This window comes from Trachymyrmex cornetzi, unplaced genomic scaffold, assembly GCF_001594075.2.
Source record: "Trachymyrmex cornetzi isolate Tcor2-1 unplaced genomic scaffold, Tcor1.1 scaffold45, whole genome shotgun sequence".
Taxonomy (NCBI): Eukaryota; Metazoa; Arthropoda; class Insecta; order Hymenoptera; family Formicidae; genus Trachymyrmex; species Trachymyrmex cornetzi.
This window is the reverse complement of record NW_017299289.1, coordinates 626,137-647,469: the sequence shown is the minus strand read 5'-3', so window position 1 is coordinate 647,469 and position 21,333 is coordinate 626,137. Positions and strand designations below refer to the sequence as shown.

At 33.2% G+C, this 21,333-nt stretch overlaps 1 protein-coding gene across 3 annotated transcripts; it reads left to right on the top strand.

The window, feature by feature from the left end:
- Window positions 1–394: 394 nt before the first annotated feature.
- Window positions 395–21,104, top strand: LOC108764715 (uncharacterized). 3 transcript variants are annotated; one of them, XM_018513060.1, is made up of 12 exons: window positions 395–786; window positions 3,427–3,539; window positions 3,617–3,742; window positions 4,185–4,311; window positions 14,518–14,689; window positions 18,015–18,129; window positions 18,271–18,527; window positions 18,976–19,281; window positions 19,390–19,617; window positions 19,856–19,996; window positions 20,294–20,463; window positions 20,542–21,104. In XM_018513060.1, exons 3-11 carry the CDS (start codon window positions 3,636–3,638, stop codon window positions 20,428–20,430), a joined length of 1,590 nt encoding a protein of 529 aa, XP_018368562.1. In that variant the 5' UTR covers window positions 395–786; window positions 3,427–3,539; window positions 3,617–3,635; the 3' UTR covers window positions 20,431–20,463; window positions 20,542–21,104. The 3 variants fall into 3 exon arrangements, with proteins under 3 accessions (XP_018368562.1, XP_018368563.1, XP_018368560.1); XM_018513061.1 differs by having other exon boundaries at window positions 18,988–19,281; window positions 20,294–21,104; XM_018513058.1 differs by having other exon boundaries at window positions 20,294–21,104.
- The last annotated feature ends 229 nt before the right edge of the window (window positions 21,105–21,333 follow it).

Sequence of the window (21,333 nt, the reverse complement as noted above, 5' to 3'; positions counted from 1 at the left end):
AGCACCATTTGGGCCAGTTTCATCAACGCTTAGCGCTTTTTTTACCTTTTTTTTAAAAAGGTAAATTTGTATATAATTTTAAAATTCCATAGAAAAATTCTCTATACACAGTAATTCGTATTCGCCATTCTTGTCACGCTTCGTTGCTGGTGACTCGCAATGGCACTTCGCTGGTCGCAATGTCAATGTCTCCGCAGGATATCCGCGTCGCTTTGCCAGCAGAAGTAGCAGCATGATGGCATCGGTCTCTCTTCTGTTTCGTGAACGTGGGCATTGTACAACCATCCCTTTGGTTTACGCCGTCCCCCCCCCTTTTCCCCTCCGCGTGATCGTCATCGTAGTCGTCGTGTTCGTCGGAGTTGTCGGAGGGTCGGAGTTCATTGTGCCACAAGTGCATTCCGAGTACCGGCGACGCCAATTACTCGTTACGAGCCAGTTGCGAATCGCTCTGTGAAAGCGACAGTGACATTTCCCGGAGCGAGGGCTCGGTCCTCGCGAGAGATAGGTCCCGAGATCAGAAAAAAAACGCCATAGGATTGTGCACATCTGCGAGATGATACTCACGTTCTCGCGAGATAAAGAGCAGCGACATGGTCCCGCGTTTCGCTTATTTCGACACGACGCCAGTTTGCGCGAGGCAGAAGCTTCTCGTACAATAAGAAATTAATTTTAATTTTATTTCGAACACGCGTGTTTTCAACGAGACTTGTGAGAAACGTGGTGAATCAAGATTAGCGTGGAAGTGATACAGAAGTCACGTGGATTAAATCGAAGGTGCATACTGCAGTGAGTAGAACTTACAGTAAAAGATAGACAGAATAGATAGAGTTATTTTCTCATGTTACGTGTGAATTAGTAAAATACATTAATTATTAAAATACAATGAATTTACATATAATGAATATTGCCAAAATTTATATATATATATTATATAAATTTTGGAACGTAGAAGAAAACTTTGGCAGGAAAATTTTATAATTAATATTAAAATTTTATTATTATTATTATATTTTACAATTGCTGCAATATACATATATGTATAATAATTGGAAATTGTTTTATCAGAGAGAAGGCGATTCTTTTCACACTTAATCATCGTGTGTACTAGCCCACATGATGAATACATTTAAATTATACGCGATAATGTGACGCATATCCTTTTTCCTTTTGCGAGTTGATCGGACGATTGCAGCGGCCGCGTCATTTTATTTACTTTTCTCCTTTCATCATAAACTGTCGCGAGAAAAATTGTTTTTTTACCTTAATTGGCACGTTGGTGATTATAATTACATAATCGCTTGTAAAAGAAGTCGGTGAAACGTATAATGTAAACTGAGGTAACATCAACAACGAGGATAATTTGCATCCACATTTTCATTACTAGTTTGACAATCCTACACAAGACTCGCCGCGTTCTCGGCATAGGCGTTTCGATAATTGCAAATTATGTAATCGCTGCATTTATTGTCCGAGTTTCTTACACACTGCTTTGGGTGAATTTTAAGCGGATACAGACTTGTTGCGTATTCATGTATTGTATCATCATTGCGTATTAATTCAATGATGCGATGCGGTGCGCCTTTGCACTTTAAGCCCGATCTACATTGACATGATTGTAAGACGCAGAATGCAGGTCACAAGTCACAAGTGAAACTTATTTCAGATTGTAATAGATCGCAATACGCAGGACGCGAAAGTTGAAGTTCACCCAACTTTCGGAGACTTGCTTTCTGCGTTCTACAACCATATTATAATTAAAATACGTTAGATTAGTTTCTAGTTTTACGATCTGTGACCTGCGTTTTGCGTCTTATGTAGATCGGGCTTTATACTATTAAAATTTTGATTCGCAATGTCTACACTGAAACGATACAATACACAACAAATCCTGTATCCGTCTTTACATACCTTAATTATTTACACAAAACAGGATGTTCGAAGCGATTTTTGTGTAGACGAAAAAGTTGACGACCTCTGAATTGATATAAAAAAATAAAGATCCTTGAAGTTTATAGTTTAATTGCACAGGTTTAAGTTATTTTTGTGAGAACTACGTCATAAATTTGTTGCGGAACCTTAGTTTAATAATCTCAATAGATAAATACATGAATATCATAAAAAACCAAGTTATAAAACATCAAAAGATACAAGTGTCATGACCAATTAACCCTCAGAATTTATTAAACCTAAAGAAATTTATTGCTCTTTCATAATTATACACGAGCCATTCAAAATGAGATTATCTTTTACCAAAGTTGAATAAATAAGTAAATAAAAATGAATTTCAAAGAAATTCGAAGAAGCGCTTTGATTAGCTTTTTGTGGATTATAATAATAATTTAATTGCGCATTAAACCTGTATTTTAATTAATTATCAACTTTCACGGTATATAACAACATGTAAAGATATTAGAAACTGTGTATTTCGAAAAACTTTCTTTCGAAACACTCTAGGCTGTCGTAATAGTTCTAAATATAAGAAACAGAATTCTCACGGATAGAACAGCTGGTCGACGCGTTTGAATGAACATCTCAACTTCTTGCCTACTCTACGTAAAGCTAACAGAAAACCTTATGCTATGTGGCACATGTGAAATTTCGTGCGACCTTCGTTGACATCATCAGTATTAGTTAATCGCATTAACGTGCCATGGCTGCTTTTCTAATCAACCGCGAAATTCTTACTTTTTTTTTTCTTTTGCATCGTTTTCACAATTCATTTAATACAAAAATAGCAACTAAAGAAACTTCTAAAATTACAGTTGAATAGTAAATGACGTTACGGAATTATTTGTACATCTTCAGTTATAAATATGTCAAATTAATAAACAATGAGGTATTCTGCCGTGGCTTCATTAGATCAAGCCCCAGAATAATTCAATATGCGGAATTAATTAATACCCAGAATCAGTACGCAGAATTATCGCAAAAATTATCACGACATTTGTTACGCAAAGTAGGTATTTATGATCTTTTCTCGTGCAAGTATTGATTTCGGCTATGTAGTATTTTATTCTGTTGGGCAATATTCTGCATTATTCTCGCGACACTTTGACATTTACAATTGACGTATATTCAATATTCAATGTCGCACTTGTACCGTACCATTAGGGTCAGTTAATACTTCCTCCCAAATACCTTTTCGGAGGGGACGTTTCTATCATGCACGCATTACGACAAGTATTTCCGACCACATCCTGTACGAATGTCAGAACAGTGTCATAATATTACGACTGAAGACTTAATAGAATTTTCCTTATTCAAAAATTATTACAATTTACAATCGTTCAAATTATTATATTACACGACACATTTGGTCACTGAAATTCATTTATTACGAGTCTAAATTTTGTTCTAAATTATTGAAATACGAGATACTTTCTATTCGATAATAATTTTTTCTTTTGACTGATGGTACATGAAAAGATGAGAAGATCACTTTTACTTGGATAACGCCAACAACCACAGGGATTTCTTCAATGTGGGTTTTTTTGAAGAAATCGTGTTTGAAGCTCAAAAATACCTCTGTCTTTTTCGCAGTAAGTATGATGCACAAGTTGCTCCTTAATGTTTGTACTGTTTGTATATATAAAATCTAATCGAGGAACTCTTTTAGATCTCGCAATTTTACTGAAATGAGTCTTTCGGAGATTTTGTGGATATTTATCCTAATTGCGGCGTTTGAAACAGTATCCATCGTTAACTCATTGACCGGAGATCACATTTGCTCAAGAATAGAGAAGTTAGTATTAAAATTCAGAAGATAATGTATAATTGTTAGATAAAATTAATTGTATACGATCTGCAATTTGTGTCAAAATTAAGAAATAGAGTTCTGTTTCTTATTTTATACATAAAAAACTTGAAGAATATATATAAAAAAGAAATATAAGAAAGTGTAACAAAATATAATATACACACAGAATTACAAATAAAATTCTATTCTAAAATTAATGCAAATTGTATACCGTCTAAAGTTGGCTTAAATGGCAATTCCATTTTCGAGTAATAGTTGTTCGATTCTTTTTTAAAAGACCTTCACCTAGAAGCCTTGGCAATGCAGTCGGTATGCATAATATCTATGTACATAAATCATTATTATGCTCACACCTCGCCACATACCACTGTAAACCCGATAAGGGAATCGCCGGACCAGTGGGTAGTTAATCAATCGTATGTTACAGTTACACAGTTACGTCGTACGAGACTTACACCGAGCCAGTCGTGGTCAACTCATTTACTTGGTGTCTACAAATTCCCCCGAGATGTCCCAAGACACGAACCGAAGTACGACAACGATATCGTGTGAAGGTAAGTCTTGGTCCAAAATATTTAATTCTTTTATGACCTCAGTATTTGACAAGAGAAGACATTAATTAATTATTAATATTAATTATTTTATGTTAATATGTAAAAAATAATTATTTTACATATAATTTTTTCACAAAAGAACTAAATGCAGAAACATTAGCAATTTTAATTAATCCTTTGAATACTTATCCACAATGTTCACTTTCTAAAAAACCACACTAATCATATGGAAAATTGAATTCCGGTGAAATAAGTTACTCTTTACACATAATGTAGCTTATAATGTGGTAAACAAAAGATAGATACAAGGCTCAATAATGAATAGTTTTTGAGTTATGTATTAAAGATGTATACCTCTTTTTCAAGAAGTAAAATATTTTTGCTTTTTTTCAAGGGTGGTTGTATTTTCACTCTCTTGAAGAGAGATTCTACTGCAAGAAATTTAGAGTGTAAAAAACCCGAAGCACACACACACACACACACACACACACATCTTTGATAAATCTTAAAAATTATCCATTATTGGGCTTTGTATCTAGGATATCTTTTATTCATCACATTATGCAAAAATTAATTTATTTCACCGAAACTTATTTTTCCACTTAATTAATGCAGGATCCTTTTCTTTCTTTCTCGATTAATTTGATAATACATCCTGGTATATGAAAAGATTGTGAAAACAATAATTAGAAAATTCATTAACGATAGACACACATTTGCATCGAGAGAATTTTTCTGACGCTGATATTTACTCAGACAATTTCATTGTCTATTCATCAGCGGATTCTATTATAGTTTATATCGGGGAGGGGGAAGGGAAATCATTCTCTCAAACTTCTCAAAGAAATAGGAAAATATGTTAATTTTGTACATAACGGAAGACTTTGCGTAGAATTTCGCGAAAGACTTCGATACATAACAGGTAAGAAAATACCGTTCCATCGAAGAATTGGCGATTGTATGTAATCTGGCTTGATTTAAATTTCCTCTTCAACATGAAGCTCACAACTTAAAATTTAAAACCTGAAAAATACTTAATATTTACAACAAGTAAGAGTTTAATGCCTATTACGGTCGAAGCTGGGGATCTTAGATGCTTTTTAAATAATTTCTATGTGAATTTATATACTAAACATGTAGTTATTTAATATGTAGTTAATTTAAACAAATTAAATTGACAAGCAATTTAATAATTTGATGCTTAATTTGGCATCCTATTAGAAAGATGTTAATGTACAGAAAAACTGTAAACAAAATTGTGAAAAATGTTGCCTCGACCGATAGTCAAACCCGGATCTCTTGTATTCCCTACAAGCGTTCTAAACCTTTAGACTACCGAGACCTGACTATCGAGATCTAACTACCGAGACAACTTAATACATACTAGTGACATATAGGGCAGGGTACCGATCATGTAATTTTTTTTAGAGTAAAAACGCGAAAAGTGAAAATTTTTATGTCTGTATTATATGTATACACAAAAATATATGTACATACCTACAGGGTGTCCGGCTAGACTCTAGCAATAATTCACAGGAAGGTAGATGGGACTAAACTGAGTCGAAAAGTCCTGTACCATTTTGCAATTTTCGCAATAGTTAACAAGATATTAATTACTAAAAATTGTTGAATATTGGTTTTCAATAATTTTTTACTCGAATACTATCAACTTTACGGAAAAACAGCGTGAAACAAAAATTGTTAGTTTTTTTCTCATAAAGTTCTGAGAATTTTCCAGAATTTTTACAGAATTTTTTAATACCGTATTTTCTCATATTGGTAAAAATAAGAGAATGCAGTACTAAAAAGTTGATAAAAAATTCTGAAAAAATTCTATGAGAAGAAAATTAATGATTTTTGTCTCTTGCAATTTTTCTGTAAAGTTGAGTAAAAAATTATTGAAGACTAATTAATATTCAACAATTTTTAGTAATTAATATCTTGTTAACTTTATTGCGAAAATTGCAAAGTAGAGGACTTTTCGACTCAATTTCGTTCCATCTATCTTCCTGTGAATTATTGCTAGAGTTTCGCCGGACATCCGGTATATATATGTACATATACAGGGTGTTTTTAAATTCGAGCCCGCGAAGTACAAAACGTCATACTTTACGCTAAAAGAAACAATCTTTTTCTTTTGCAAAATTGCGTCTGACAAATAGTTTTTGCAGGAGAGCAGGTTGAAGTTGTACGAGTAAACGCAAAAATTATTTATCGAATGTAATTTTACCACAGGAAAAAGTTGTTCGTTTCAGCATAAAAAACAACTTTTTCCTTTAACAAAATTGCTTCCGATAAATAGTTTTTGCAGGAGAGCAGATTGAAGTCAACAAATAAGCGCAAAAATTATTTATCGGACACAATTTCGTTAAAGGAAAAAGTTGTTTGGTTTAGCATAAAGTATCATGTCTTGTACTTCGCGGGCGCGAATTTGGAAACACCCTGTATATTTAATATTAATATACATAGGTATATAATAAATATATAAAAATATTATATGTATGTATATATAATAAATATATATAAATTTTCATTTTTCATGTTTACACTCTATTATAGTATGGATCATCATATCTTGCAGGTATTTCTTTTCTTTTCTTAGATTTCAGTTTCGATCATAAAAATTCTACTTTGCTATCGCTGTATCAAGACAGCAATCATCATTGTATATAAATCTCGTAACAGTGAACCATGAAATAGCGTGAAAAATCCCTTCCGCACTATGAGTAGCATGAGTGGGGAGTAGCAGTTAGCCACTAAAATCTTGAATTTTATTGTTTTGGGGCGAAGAAAAGACAACCTTGTTATATCGGTCAAAGCTCCGAGCAGGGTGTTATCACGTTTCAGTGTACGTAAGAATGTTCACTTTTCACATTTTCGCCCCAGAGGAAAAACTACGTGATCGCTATCCTGATACAACGGCAGCAAAGTAGAATCTTCATGATCGAAACTGAAGTTGTCCAAAAAAAGAAAAGAGATTCAATTGCAAGACAATAGATCCATAATTTATTCTAACGTCAGCAGAATTGCGTCGCGGAAGAAGTTACGTAAACCCCCATTTCCACGCCTCGTTATGGAAAAATGTCGTTTCCCAGGCAACATGAATGGAAAACGATCGACGAAACACCTCTCGCGGGTACCCGTGCGGCAAATCGTTCCACATACACGACGCAATAAAAGAACCTGTCTATTCTTCCGCTTTTGCCTCTTGCTCTCCATCCTTCTTTCGTGCTACACCACATCCTTGTTCTCCGTCTCTTTCTCGTTCTCTCGCCCCTGCCGCCGATATAAGCTAATTACAGGGAAAGTTCGTATTAAGCGACCGTCTGATTAAGTAAATAAATAAAAAGAAAATGCGGAGCACACGAACACGTATACACTTGAACGTCGGGAATGAGAGGAGGGACGGGAGTTGCAATTACGCCCCGTGAAATGCGGAATTGACGAATCGCGCCGAAAGAAGGAGGAACCTGTCCTGTGTCGGGATTACGAAACAATCCAGAAGCGGGCCATTAGCTGAAAAAGACTTCACACAATTTAGTACTGTATCTTTACATGGTACCCTCAAGAAGGGAAATGCCGGAAGTCGACAATTTGCGAAGCGTTTAACTTGACGCGTCGCAGGTAGAGACGGTAACAAGACAATTTCTCTGAAGAGATGCACAGGCGGGGAAAGACATCGTATTTCTTGCGATAATTCCAAAGAAGAGCATGCCTTTAATCGTATAAAAGTGCAGTGCATAAACAGTATAATTACGAGAAATTACGCGTAATTTAAACTGTTTATGCTAAATAAGTAATTTATACTGTTCATGATAAGTATCAATCGCGTCTAAATATGCAATTGCAACGCGAACAAATATTCAGATATTCAGACATGTTCATATTGTTGAATTTAATGAAACGTTAGGCCTCGATATCGCTTCAATTAAGACACGAATTACAGAGGCGCGAACGTAATAAAGCCAATGTGAAATCTCGCGTCGATTTACAGGCGCCGCGCCGGGGCACCCCGATAACAACCGTACGAAAGTGAATTGCCGTCGTTTAACGGCAATGAGACATGACGTGCGTCATGTAAACAAAGTCCCAACGAACGACAGGCGTAATTGAGGTGTAAAAAATATTACATGTCATCGACCAGATGGATCTCAAGTCTCGTGCGTAACAATTATAATTCTAAAAGACAAGTTAGATAAGATAGTATGAGAGTATAATCTCGTTGGAATAAAATTTTTATATCCAAATAAATTATATCTTGCATTAATTGTCCGGTTTGTATTTACAGAAAAAAAAAGGAAATATAATGTATTTTGCCCGTCTATAAAATATCCGTTATTTTTGCCCGTCTATAAAATATCCGAGAGAAAAATGTCAAAGGCCGAAATCTCCATTTTTCTAGGGAAGATTGCTAAAAATCAGAATGACGAATGCGTAATATTTCTGCATATATTAAATAGATAAACATACATAAATCCAGATATTCAAATTTTTATGTATAATCTATGGATTGTCGAGGATTATTAAAACACAAAGACATTTTTATGGTAATTTAGTAGTTCAACGCATCGCTGAATCGAATTCAAAAAAGGATCTCAATTAGAAACTTCAATTATTGCTTATTTAATTACAATGTAATTAGTACTAATTACATTATAATTAAATAAGTAATAGTTGAAGTTTTTAATAATGATCCTTTTATTTTTTATAACTTAACGTTTAATTCATAGTGTCAAAATCGGCGAAGTTATACGGGAGAAACTCGCACTTTCTCACAGGATTTCACGAAGTCGGACAAATCGCTCGTCTGCCAATTAGAACAAGGCTCCTCGAAATCTCGGCCGGCTTTGAAAATTCGTGTTCGCCGCGTTGCTCGCGGATCAAGAAATTGGCCGGAAGTGAAATGATCTCGTTCGCGCTAACGCGTTTCGTAATCGGTATGCCTCACCGGCGTGCATTATATCAAAGTCGAGAGAGAACGATCAGCCTAAAATGGAAATTTTAGCGTATCATATACCCGCGAGGCGTATACCTGTGCCTGGGACGAGAACGCCCGCAATGTAATCACAAACGCCAAGAAAGTTGCACAGGCAACATATATATATATACAGATACACACATGAGGCATTTTGCACGGTTTATTATATGGACAATGAACTTACTTAATGCAGCCTATGAAGAAAAAAGGATATTTCACCATTATATCGACATTACGCGTCACGTACACTGTTATAATTATCGTTTCGAAAGTCTTTTTTCTCTTAATAGAGAGATACTTACCTTGTTAAAATAAAAGGTTTTTTTTCAAGAACGATCTTTACATATAAGTAATAATAATTGCCACGCATTTAGCAAATCCAATTTTTAAAAAATCTGAATTAAAAAATAAAATAATTAATTAATTAATTATGATAATAAATAATGATAATAATAAATTATATAATACAATATAATTAGCAAAATTGCCGATAGATTTCTTCATGTGAAAGAATGTTATCTCTTTTCTATTGTTATAAAATTTTTTATTGCATTGCATAAAGTAAAAGGTTCCTTATATAATATAATTAAAAATCTAAAATGTAAAACTTTTTAATATGGATATATATAATATATTCTGCAAATACAATTTATTTAAAATCTAAACTGAATTAGAAAATAAAATAAATAATTAAAATTTATTACGATAATAATTAATTATATAATACAATATAATTAGCAAAATTGCCGATAGATTTCTTCATGTAAAAGAATGTTATCTTTTTTATATTGTTACAGAATTTTTTATTGCATTGCACGAAGTTCTATATAATATAATTAAAAAATCTAAAATGCAAAATTTTTTTACAAATGAATTAAAATTGAAAGTAAAAAGAACATATTCTCATTTCCATTCAAAGATTACCTTTTAAAGGGTGACAGTTTATCCGCATAACAAGCGTATAATCGATTTCTATAATACAGTTCCTATAATTTTCATCAACAATTCAAGTTAATTACTCGAGATCTATCGTTAATAGAATCACTTGCTTGTTATATTCACTATCGACCTACTTAGAGCTTTGCGAGGCAACTATCGTATTATCGCGATACGATCTGTATACGATAGTGGCGTACGAGGTAGTGCTATGATGCAAAACAATTACAGCTTTCATCGAAGCTTCGCCAATGGCGTTTATCGAAGCCTTGAATCTATTCGTCGGATCGTACATGCCTTATAAATTCGCCTTGCCGCACGATCAAAGGTTTAGCTTGTTAGCATACGAAACATCGTCGTCGCACGTACTCGCATTGACTACGTAAGAAACTGTGCAGTTGATAACGCAATACTCACGTAAAAGTGACTCAACAGCGGCAGCGCGAATTCCAGCGTAGGTGCCGTTATGCGAAGGTAATCGTTTACCTCGCTAATTGCCAGGTGTATTCTTGGAAGCCGATGAACATGCAAATTTTAGATTTGTTCTTTTCAGCTGATTTTTACAGTTTATCTTTCCTCCTTTTATTTTCACGTGGGAGGAAGCAAGAGAAAAGATGAACATTGCAAAGAATTTAACTAAAAAGAACAGGTCTATTTTAATGCAAAAGTGTAACGCTATCTTGTGTTTGAAAATGGTCAACGTCAGTAAATGCGAGGCATTTTCCTCTATTTTTTCCCGTCATTAAGAAACAAGAGAAGCCGTTTTGCTTCGAGTAGATTGGAGTTACTAGAGGGGAATGAAGCTAAAACGTAATATGCTGTTAATTACCGATCGCAGAGAATTATGGGCGAATAAAGTGGCCGCAGTGCGCGAGAAGTGAAGTCGTTAACTTCTCAGAGAAAACGTATTAAACGTAATTCAACGATAAAGGATCGTTTGTATGCGATCAAGTTAAAAATTTGTTGTTAGTAATGTTCAGTAGCAACAAGACACACTGATACATATGGCGTAATTGACATTTATAATAGCAATGTCAATTGACGTCCAAATTAAAAAAAGGGAAACGCTGAACAAAAAATGCGAGCAAGATAATATTGTATAATGAGCGAAAATTACCGTTGAACAAGTCGAGGTCACTTGGCGTTTTCTACTATGCTAGAAAACGTCTGAATTGCACAACTTTTGAGTAATAACGTATACATAAAGCATAAGCATTAGGTAGATGAGAGAGAAAAAGAGAGTAAGAGATTTTTCCGCGCTATAAATCAGGATATCTTATTAATTAAAAAGGGTAAAATAAACAGGATATATCATATAAGTGAAAAATTTGAGAAATACTTTACTATGTTAATCTAGAATGCTTTAAATATATATAGATATTTACAGAATAAATCGTTAAAAAATTGTCAATAAATTATGTCAATTATTAAATTACCTACATCTACAGCTAAATGATATTATATATGACATTCATAATTTAATTACGGATACTTATATTTAATACAATTATAATATAATCGATTTAATACATTCTTACGAAACTATTACTTTGAAATTACTTTGAAATTATTACGCAATTCCAACATATGTACGCATTTGCGGATAATATTCTATTGCAATTATAAATCTACATGTTTTTTCTATGATAGAACAACAGGGTCATGTAGATGCTATCGAGATGACGCTATCAGGCATCATAAGATTTCTGAAATCGATAATGTCGATTAAAACGCATATACAGTATATCATGGCCCATCAGTATGGTTATATTTGAGCGTAATATTGCAATCAATAACTTATCTCTCCTCTTTGTGAAAGAGAGTCTTCTTACGCAAGCGAAAGGTTTGCTATGGGAATTAATCATGTCAGTTACGGCGTTTAGTAGGAACAAAAAAACTTTGACGTCAGTTTCCAGTGCATCTGGTAGCTCTCGTCGTAAAGATCTACAATTCCAAATGATTTATGACGAGACACGGAACATGTTCATCAATTAACTTAATGACTTTACAGCCGAGGTTTTACGTATATAGAAATTACTGGTCTGTTCAACGTTAAATATTAGATTATGATATATAAATAAAAACGTATACTTCCGCGTGAGTCAATATTATATGATTTAATGGGAAATGATTTAAATGTTAATTCTCTTTAAAATAAATTTAATTTTTTTTAATTAAATCTTTATACTGTTTCCGAGAATTAATTAAATTATTTAATTGTTAATTAGATTAATTAAATTGACATTTTTTAATTAACTATTGTGATTAATGATTTATTACATGAACTAAATATATATATTTTATATAGTTTTATATAAAAGATCATTTCCAACGTTAAAGAAAATCTTGAAAAATGAATTAAAAGCGCAACAATAATTTCGTAACATTATATACATCAAGATAGAAAAATCTTAACTGGTGAAAGCAAAAGAGAGTGTTCAAATATTATGTGTACATTAATCAGTTGTATATAATTTATTTTATACCAGATACTTTATTTATTATGGTATATATAAGTCGTTATCTTTCTGAAAGCATGTCAAAATGTTCTGTCAAAAAACTGAAGGTACAAAATTTACATAATAATGCTCATTAAAGGTGCACTGCCCGAGCCGGATTTCGTTCTGTAATCAAGCAGAAAAGAAGAGAATGTCGAGCGTCATATTGGTCCATCGATGCAATGTTTAAAACGAAAATCACGTAATACGATCGCAGAAGCAATAAACAGAGATAAAATGTAATAACGTTCGTAAAGAAGAAAAGGATATTTCTGATCCAATATTTTATTGCAGCTGACGCGGCAGTTTTCACGTGCACATATCTTTTACAATAAATTTCTTATTGTTCTATTCTTTGATACTCAATGTTCAATAGAGGCCAATGTTTCTCCTAAAAATCATATAATAACGTTTGGAAAGTAATAATCAATTGTTAATAGAGAAATATGTTAAAATAAATTTATAAAAATCTTAACGACGAAATGTATATCTATGTATTACGTACTAGTTCAAACGTTACACTAAATAAAAAAAAACAAGTAAATTTATTTTTTATAAGAAATAACTAAAATTAATAAAACAAATAATCTGAAGGGCTAAGAGCCAGAGATACAAACAAAGAAAGTAAAAATTATAAATATAAAATTAAAAACAGACAAACAAACGTTTCGACATCGATCAGGTCATTTTCAATGTTAACAAAAGTTTAAATACTAAAATATTACAAACTGCAAATCATATAAGATTTCTATAACTTAATACGTGTATAAATTGACGTAAATACGCAATACTAATTGCTGGAATGCTTGCAAAGATCATTTCTGTTAGTCCTTCCATATAATCCAAAAATCAATCAATAGTGGCATTTTGCTTGTGTTCTTGTAAGCGTCCTTTCTTATAAAAATGTCGAGTTAAACGTTAAAAATCTCGTAGTAGTCATGAAAAGCCCTTGGAAGCATTACAGCAGTGCAGAAGTTAACACACAAAGAATTATAAAACCCGTAAAAAGTAACCGTAACAATCATAAATAACATTATTATGCAATTGTGAGGATAAACAAATTTCTAAAAAATAAAATTACCTTCGTAAGTAAAGAGTTTAAATCTCGTTAAAAGAAAAATCAAAAATCGCTTATAGATTTCCATATTAGATTGGAGCAACTTGCAATGAAAAAAGATATGCTTAAACTGTGTATCGAAATAACTAAAATTAAATTGGCTATTATTTTTTCAATACGCGCATTTGCGTACATTTAGTTTTTATTTGCTATTGTACATGTGATATTTTTACATGCCACTCGGACATCATGTTTAGTCGGTCAATTCAATATTGCAAACAGAAACTCGTTATGCACACGTGTGTTCCTCATCTTGTTTCTCACTGTGATCCCCCTTCGTCTACCATCGCGTGCCTTCTCTGCATTCCAATCGTTCTCACTTTTACTCTCGCCGATGATCGAAATCTCGTGTCTTAGAGAGTGATATAACGTTTTATCTTTAGAATTCTTCGTCGTAGCTGAAGTCGTCGGTGAAATCGTTTTCAAAACAAAGAAAAAAATATCAGAACAATATAGCCTCTCTTTCTAATGTCATACTTGATTGATCTCATTAATAATATTTATGTCAAACTACCATTCACAATTATTTAATTATTATATATCAACGTCAAAGAATCATTAGCGATTATTCAAATCGTTCTCCTAACAAGATCGCTGAAATTAAAAGTGTTCTTTTTATGTGAGACATCTCAACAGATCAATTAAAATATAAGTGTATTTCAAAATATGTATTGCAGACGGAGGAAAAATCGAGGACTCTGAAGGAATGCTGCGAAGGATACAAAATAATTCACGGCGATGCGGATGCGAACTGTTTACCGTTTTGCGAAAAATGTGTGGTAGGTGTGTGCGTCGCACCGAACGAATGCCGTTGCAATCCTGGATATTATGGAGATGACTGTGCTCATGGTGAGTCTGAAATGAAATCAACAGTCATTAGGCGGTCCTCTTTTCTCTCATTAAATATCTAATCGATGTGCTAACATACTTCTAACGGATACTTATCATTGGCGATTTAAACCTGTAATTTTGAAATTTTTACATAATTGAGATGATTCTTAAGACTTTTATACTTTTCGTAAATTTAATATACAGGGTGTCCCGAACTTTTTTGCCAATCACTTTTGTGTAGATAGAGCGGACTAAACTGAGTCGAAAAGTCCTCTACCATTTTACAATTTTCGCAATAGTTAACAAGATATTAATTACTAAAAATTGCAAAATATTGGTCTTGAATAATATTTTACTCAAATATTATAATATTTACAGAAAAACTGCAAGAGACAAAAATCATTTATTTTCTTCTCATAAAGTTCTGAGAATTTTTTCAGAATTTTTTATCAACTTTTTAGTACTGCATTTTCTTATTTTTACCAACGTGAGAAAATATGGTATTAAAAAATTCTGAAAAAATTCTGAAAAAATTCTTAGAACTTTATGAGAAGAAAATAAATTATTTTTGTCTCTTACAGCTTTTCTATAAAGTTCATAGTATTTGAGTAAAAAATTATTCAAGACCAATATTTGGCAATTTGTAGTAATTAATAGCTTGTTAACTAAATGCAAAAATTACAAAATGGTAGAGGACTTTTTGACTCAGTTTAGTCCGCTCTATCTACACAAAAGATTGACAAAAAAGTTCGGGACACCCTGTATATTAATTATCATAATTAATTTTAGTTTATAAACAACGCGTTTCAGACAAATTACATTCCGAAAAATAAGAAGCTAAAATATTTTTCGTTATATTTGTAAGACTTATTGATATTTTTTCAATATCAAGTTTACTTCATTAAGTTAAGAATCCACATACCGTCATTTCAATATAATATAGCAACTTGTTATAATATAGCAAATAAATTTGCGCGACAGTTGTGGCTATTTAAGACGATGAAGACAGTTCTACCTATAATCATCAATATCACTGTCAATATGAACATCAGAATGATCCAAAAATGTTTTTAAAAAAACAACGAAAGCATTTTAGGAGGTCATTGAAATGAATTCCTTAGCTGACGACTTGCAACATTTTTTATTTATCGAACTGGACTGAATAATGTTTACAATTAGATGTTGATAAATTGCTATGATATTTTAAAAAAGTATATTTAAACCGAGGCAACAGCGATGAATATACATGCAAAATCGACTAAATTAAAACTTTTGAAAACTTTGAAGGTCTGTTAAATAATTAATTGAATCGTATAATGCTAATTCTGCAATAATTTCACAGTCCGAAGAATAAGAGCTGAAATTAAGAAAATAAATGATGCGTCGCACGGCAATTGTGTAACAAAATTGAGAACGAACAGATCCGAAACGGGTAGCAGCAAAACGCAATGAGAAATTTCACGCTCCATGAAACGGACCGACCTTCCACGATCGCGAGAACGCGCGTGTGAAATGACTGTTTTCAGTAGATAGTACTTCCACGCGAATCATAATAATGAGTGGGATTTCTCATGTAATTTGTACAACGCATCTCGTTAAAACTGATGTTAACCCACACGTGCCTCCGCAAAGGCACGCCGTGGCATAATCACGGTTGTTGTAAAATAACGACATAATAAAAGTTATTAAAAATTTGTTGGGTTATGTGTGACAGTCTTTGATTATAAGGTACATAAAAAGAATATCGTTCCTTTACTTTAAAAATAATACAATTTAAAAAATGTTAGCTTCGAATTATTATTATGAATATATAAGTTAGGTAAAAATTACTCTTAATCAGCAAAAGTAAACTAACTTAACTTTAGTCTATTCGCCAAATAGCATTTGTGCGTGCTTAAAATTTCATTAATACTTTCAAGAGTAACACATTTTAAATTATGTCGTAAATAAAAAGGAAATTCTACAAAGAACATTTAAAGTTAAGACATTTAGAGTTAAGACATTTAGAGTTTTAATGATCGAAGTTTGAAGAAGAATTTTATTTTTTTTTTAAATTTAGTCATTTTAGCTGATTAAGATAATTATAAACTGTTGATGATATTTTGAATTATGTCACTTTTCATAAATTATTCCTAATTTGTTATAATTTTGTAGGATATCAGAATTACAACTAAAAAAAAAATGTTTTCTTTTTGCCAATATTATTTAATTAGTCAATAATTTTCTGTTAAGTTGAAAAATAATTTTTCCTAAAAATCTTTAAATTTTTTAAATTGTATTTCTTTTAAAATAAGGAAACGATATTTGCTTTTTTATTATCAGTAACTTTTTTTAATTATAATTTTCTCATTCTTTAATATTCGGACTTATTAAGATTAATGAAGCTTTAGTAGCATTTGACACAATTAAATTTCCCAAAATTTTATTTGTTCTTTCTCCTTTGCAGTTTTTTTTTCTAAAACCGCACTTATAGAGTTGATGATAAATCATAGATTGACTTATCGTTGTCAAACAAGCAGAAATCGCAGGTTGCACGCAACTGTTGCGTCAATACGATCGGGGAACGCTTCGAAAGTTGCGGAAGCCCGGAAGTTACGAAGCCGCTACTTTCCCGTGAACGTTCGAGAAGGTCGTGGGCGGCGTACAGTTGATCAGATACAACGCGTCCGACGTTCGCATAACGCAATCGCGACGTCGATACTTTATAAGAGACATTCACATCGTATGACAAACGTTCGCCTTAAACATTTTGAAGATACGATCTACAATGCAGCTCTTACAAACTTATTAATTTCACTTACATGTATACGAAACGTTTAATGGCTTTATGTAGAAATTGCCTTTTCTTGTTTTGACTGTCAACTATCCATGAAATACGTTGACATTACAGATTAAATTTTAATTCATGAATAGTTGACAGTGAAAACAAGAAAAGGCAAGAAGTTTTTATTTTAATCATTAAATTTTTATTCGCATACTTATAATGTAGGAGAGACTAAGGCATTTTGCACAGTTTTCACATTTTTGACATTAGATTTTTTAAACTACTAATTATTATGATAAAAATACATTAATATGATAGAGATTCTACGTAAAACAATAGAATCCGGTAATTTCAATGGCCAAGCAAAATGAACAATTTATATATGAATAATCATTTCGTATTGAACCCATATTATTCATAGAAAATGTTCTATTTCAATCTACATAAGAAAATAGTTTTTCATTTTATACAGTAACAAATCATCATGTAACATCTCTCTTGCATATGTAATATATGCATATAATTTAATTTAATTTTAAATTAAATATACATATACTAATATACTAATTTATTCTATAGCATGCCCATTGGGATTTTGGGGTCTACAATGTACAAAAATGTGCGATTGCGGTGAGAGTATCTGCGATTCTGTAAACGGCACTTGTCAATGTTCTCCAGGATGGCAAGGACCTCGGTGAGTGTTGAAAAATATCAATGATCATGAGTGTTCCAAAAATACCAATGTTTACCGAACAACAATAAGTAGCTCGAGGATGTGTTCTTTTAGCGTATTAAATCAAGTGATACTATAAAAATGATGTTCTTCCTTTTGCAGATGCGAGGAGCATTGCGCAATCGGCCAATGGGGGCCAAGTTGTGCAAACAAATGCACATGTCAAAACTGGGATAATGGCTGCGATGCCGTAACCGGAAGCTGCGTTGACGACGATGTCTCTTCGATCGAGCAAACGTCGCCCGCTTATTTGCAGAGCTCTACTACCGACCGTCTACCGCAAACATCAGGAATTAGTAATACGGAGCATACGGAGATTGTCTCTGTGCCACGTGAGACCACCGAACGCCAGACGGAAGGTAAATATGAAGAAAAGTTTTCTTCAGTCTAAGAAAATTTTTAGACTTTAAAGTTGTGCAACTATCTTTCGGAAGATGAAGAAATGGATTTTCATTTTCAAATATTGGAGACGCCTCGAAAAGCAAATTCAAGCAAAAATAGCCGATTAAAATTAGGAAAAACAAGTTTCTCGTACATTTTCATATGAAAAATATAAATATAATCGATCACATTAAAGTGGGTTAGCTTATCGAACTTTAAGCTTAATTTCGATTTTTGAGTTGAACTTCTCCACAGAAGCCGATGCTATGAAGTCGACGATTTTTTGAAGAAGTTCGAAGAAGTTTAGCTCGATGATCTGAACTTTTACATCGACAATATGATGCAGTTGTTTTTCACGGCAATAATAGATCACTTTAGTCAAGCATAATTATAATTATTAAATATAATAATATTTGTAATATTTAGTTTCAATCGCAGGTATCAATAACAGTTGGAATGACACCAATTACATTCCGGAAACTACGAGTCCGGCAACAGCTTCAATCATGGCCCCTCCTCAGGGGGTAAAAGTTTCGGTAAACGAAATGCAAATAAAGAATCCTTCCACCACTGCTCATCCTGTGATCGTTTTAGTCTCTGTTCCTGAACGTAGAAGGGACATTGAAAAGGATAGGCAAAAGTTCGCGACGAAGGACGCTCTTCTCAGACACGTCCAAAGTGACAAAAGTATCAGCGTGCCAAATGTCGATTATGTAAAAACTATTCATAAAGGTACTATCTTGAGATACTTCAAAAATGCATACTAAAATTTTCGTCTTGTTTTTATACTGCAATGCTCGGCTATTCGATCTCTAATAAAATATTTCTATTGCAAAACAGACGATATTCAGACAACAACGCCGATCTCGTTAGACATCGCTCTAATCGTCATCGCCGCGATTGTCTCCCTCGGTCTTACCTCACTCGCGGTGGTTATGGTCCTTCACATGCGTTCCAAATTATTCGAGACCATTCGTCTTGCTGTCTATGATGACGAGAAGACCAAAAGCCCAGAACGCGAGAGCGTGAACAACGGAAGGATGTCGGTAGTAAACGCCACTCTACCTCGTGAGTTATACGTTCACCTGACAACAACATTCTCTCCTAGATTGCCAGTGAAATCCACGTGTCCTTGACCCCGATAAGTCTGGTCACGTAATCGTTTTAAGGATAGTCTTGACCGCCATAGCCAGTGAAAAAGTTATCTCACCGATCGTGCGATGTTGAATCTTTTCTGCTCATTACTAATCTGCCATCAGCACAAGATAATTGTGTATTATATTCTCCGATACTTTTATGATTTCAGCACCCCCGATTTGTGCAAATCCGGTATTCGCTATTAATGCAGAACCGGATACGATACTGACGCTTGATAGCATTGAATCGCTGAATACTTACGCCAACGGCGCCGCTACGATCGGTCTTCGAATTTCTGGTAATTTTCGCGGTAAGTTTCCATTCTTTTAATAAATTTGACGCATATATGAGACACACTAGTTGTAATAATTATAAAGGAAATTAATCTCCATTAATTTTAAAAAAATCTACAAATAATGGCTAGCAGCATTAAAAACAATTTATATATATAACGTAAACGGTTTTATTTTGCATTTAATTAACAGTTTCAAAATTCAAAAGTTGCGGTTCTTCAATCACATTTGTTACTTTGAATAAATCATAAACACTTTCTTACCGATACTATTTTTAAGATGCTTAACAGATTCTTTTATTGCGAATCTCTCAGATCTGTTACAAGACAGTCATTACGACCGACCATCAGCAACTCTGATACGTCTGCAGGCAAATTTGGACCATAACACGGAGCACTTGTACGACGAAATACCCATGCAGACCACTCCTTCGGATCGCAAGGATTTGTGATGGAGAATTGCATTTCCACTTACTGCGTTCATAGTGTCCAGTCTATATCCGTATCTTTAATTATATAGTTCAATAATGCGTCATAATAAAAGGACCTTGAAACGTTTTTAGGCGACCTGTCAACGATCGATGAAAAGTCGATCGAAAAATGCGCTAAAACTGGTTTCTGACCTTATGCAGAACTGATAAATGTGCAAGGTTGAACGTGACTGCAATTGAGTGGCACAAGGCGGAGGAACAAGTCGTTCGAATACCATACTGTCAGTGACCGACAGTAGAATTTAATTAACGGAGCAACAGCTGCTTTTGAATAAACTATTTTGTAATGTCGACAGAATGACGTCAAACTGGAGGCAAATGCGCTCGATTACGATTGCGTACAAATGCGCAATTGGAAAACACGGAATAATAGAGTCCGAAGGGAAAATAGCGCGCGCCGACTGTTATTATCTAAATAATATTAAACATTTATGCAGCCTGCGGGGCGGAGTTATCTGTTTGCAAATAAATAGATGCGAAAATAAACTGCCCGGTATAAATAAATCTGACAGCGTCGTTAGTGTTGACGTAATTTACGGTATAAATTACCGTTGTGCAAATAAATTTATTGTTTATTTATTCCAGTTAACATTATAAGCGATCTTTTCATATTTATTTATTGTTGCTGACAGAACAGCGCCTATAATAATAATGTTATATTATTATAAATTATATTAAATAATCAGTCCCGTGGTAATCACATCCTGCAAAGAAATAGAATTGTTTTTCCGAGCGTATAAAAACATATCCTGCGATAATATAAGTTTCCAAGTATATCATTAATGATATGTACGTAAATGATAATATAATCAACAAAATTTGTTATCGTAAGAGGAAATACACTTAATGAGTTTCGTGCACCGA

What these genes read in the sequence shown, in the direction of transcription:
- LOC108764715 (XM_018513060.1), top strand. Translation starts at nt 3,636, where the DNA reads ATGAGTCTTTCGGAGATTTTGTGGATATTTATCCTAATTGCGGCGTTT. An exon ending in AGTAAACGCCACTCTACCTC is followed by an intron (nt 19,618 to 19,855) that starts GTGAGTTATACG and finishes TTATGATTTCAG; the next exon opens with CACCCCCGATTTGTGCAAAT. An exon ending in AATTTCTGGTAATTTTCGCG is followed by an intron (nt 19,997 to 20,293) that starts GTAAGTTTCCAT and finishes CGAATCTCTCAG; the next exon opens with ATCTGTTACAAGACAGTCAT.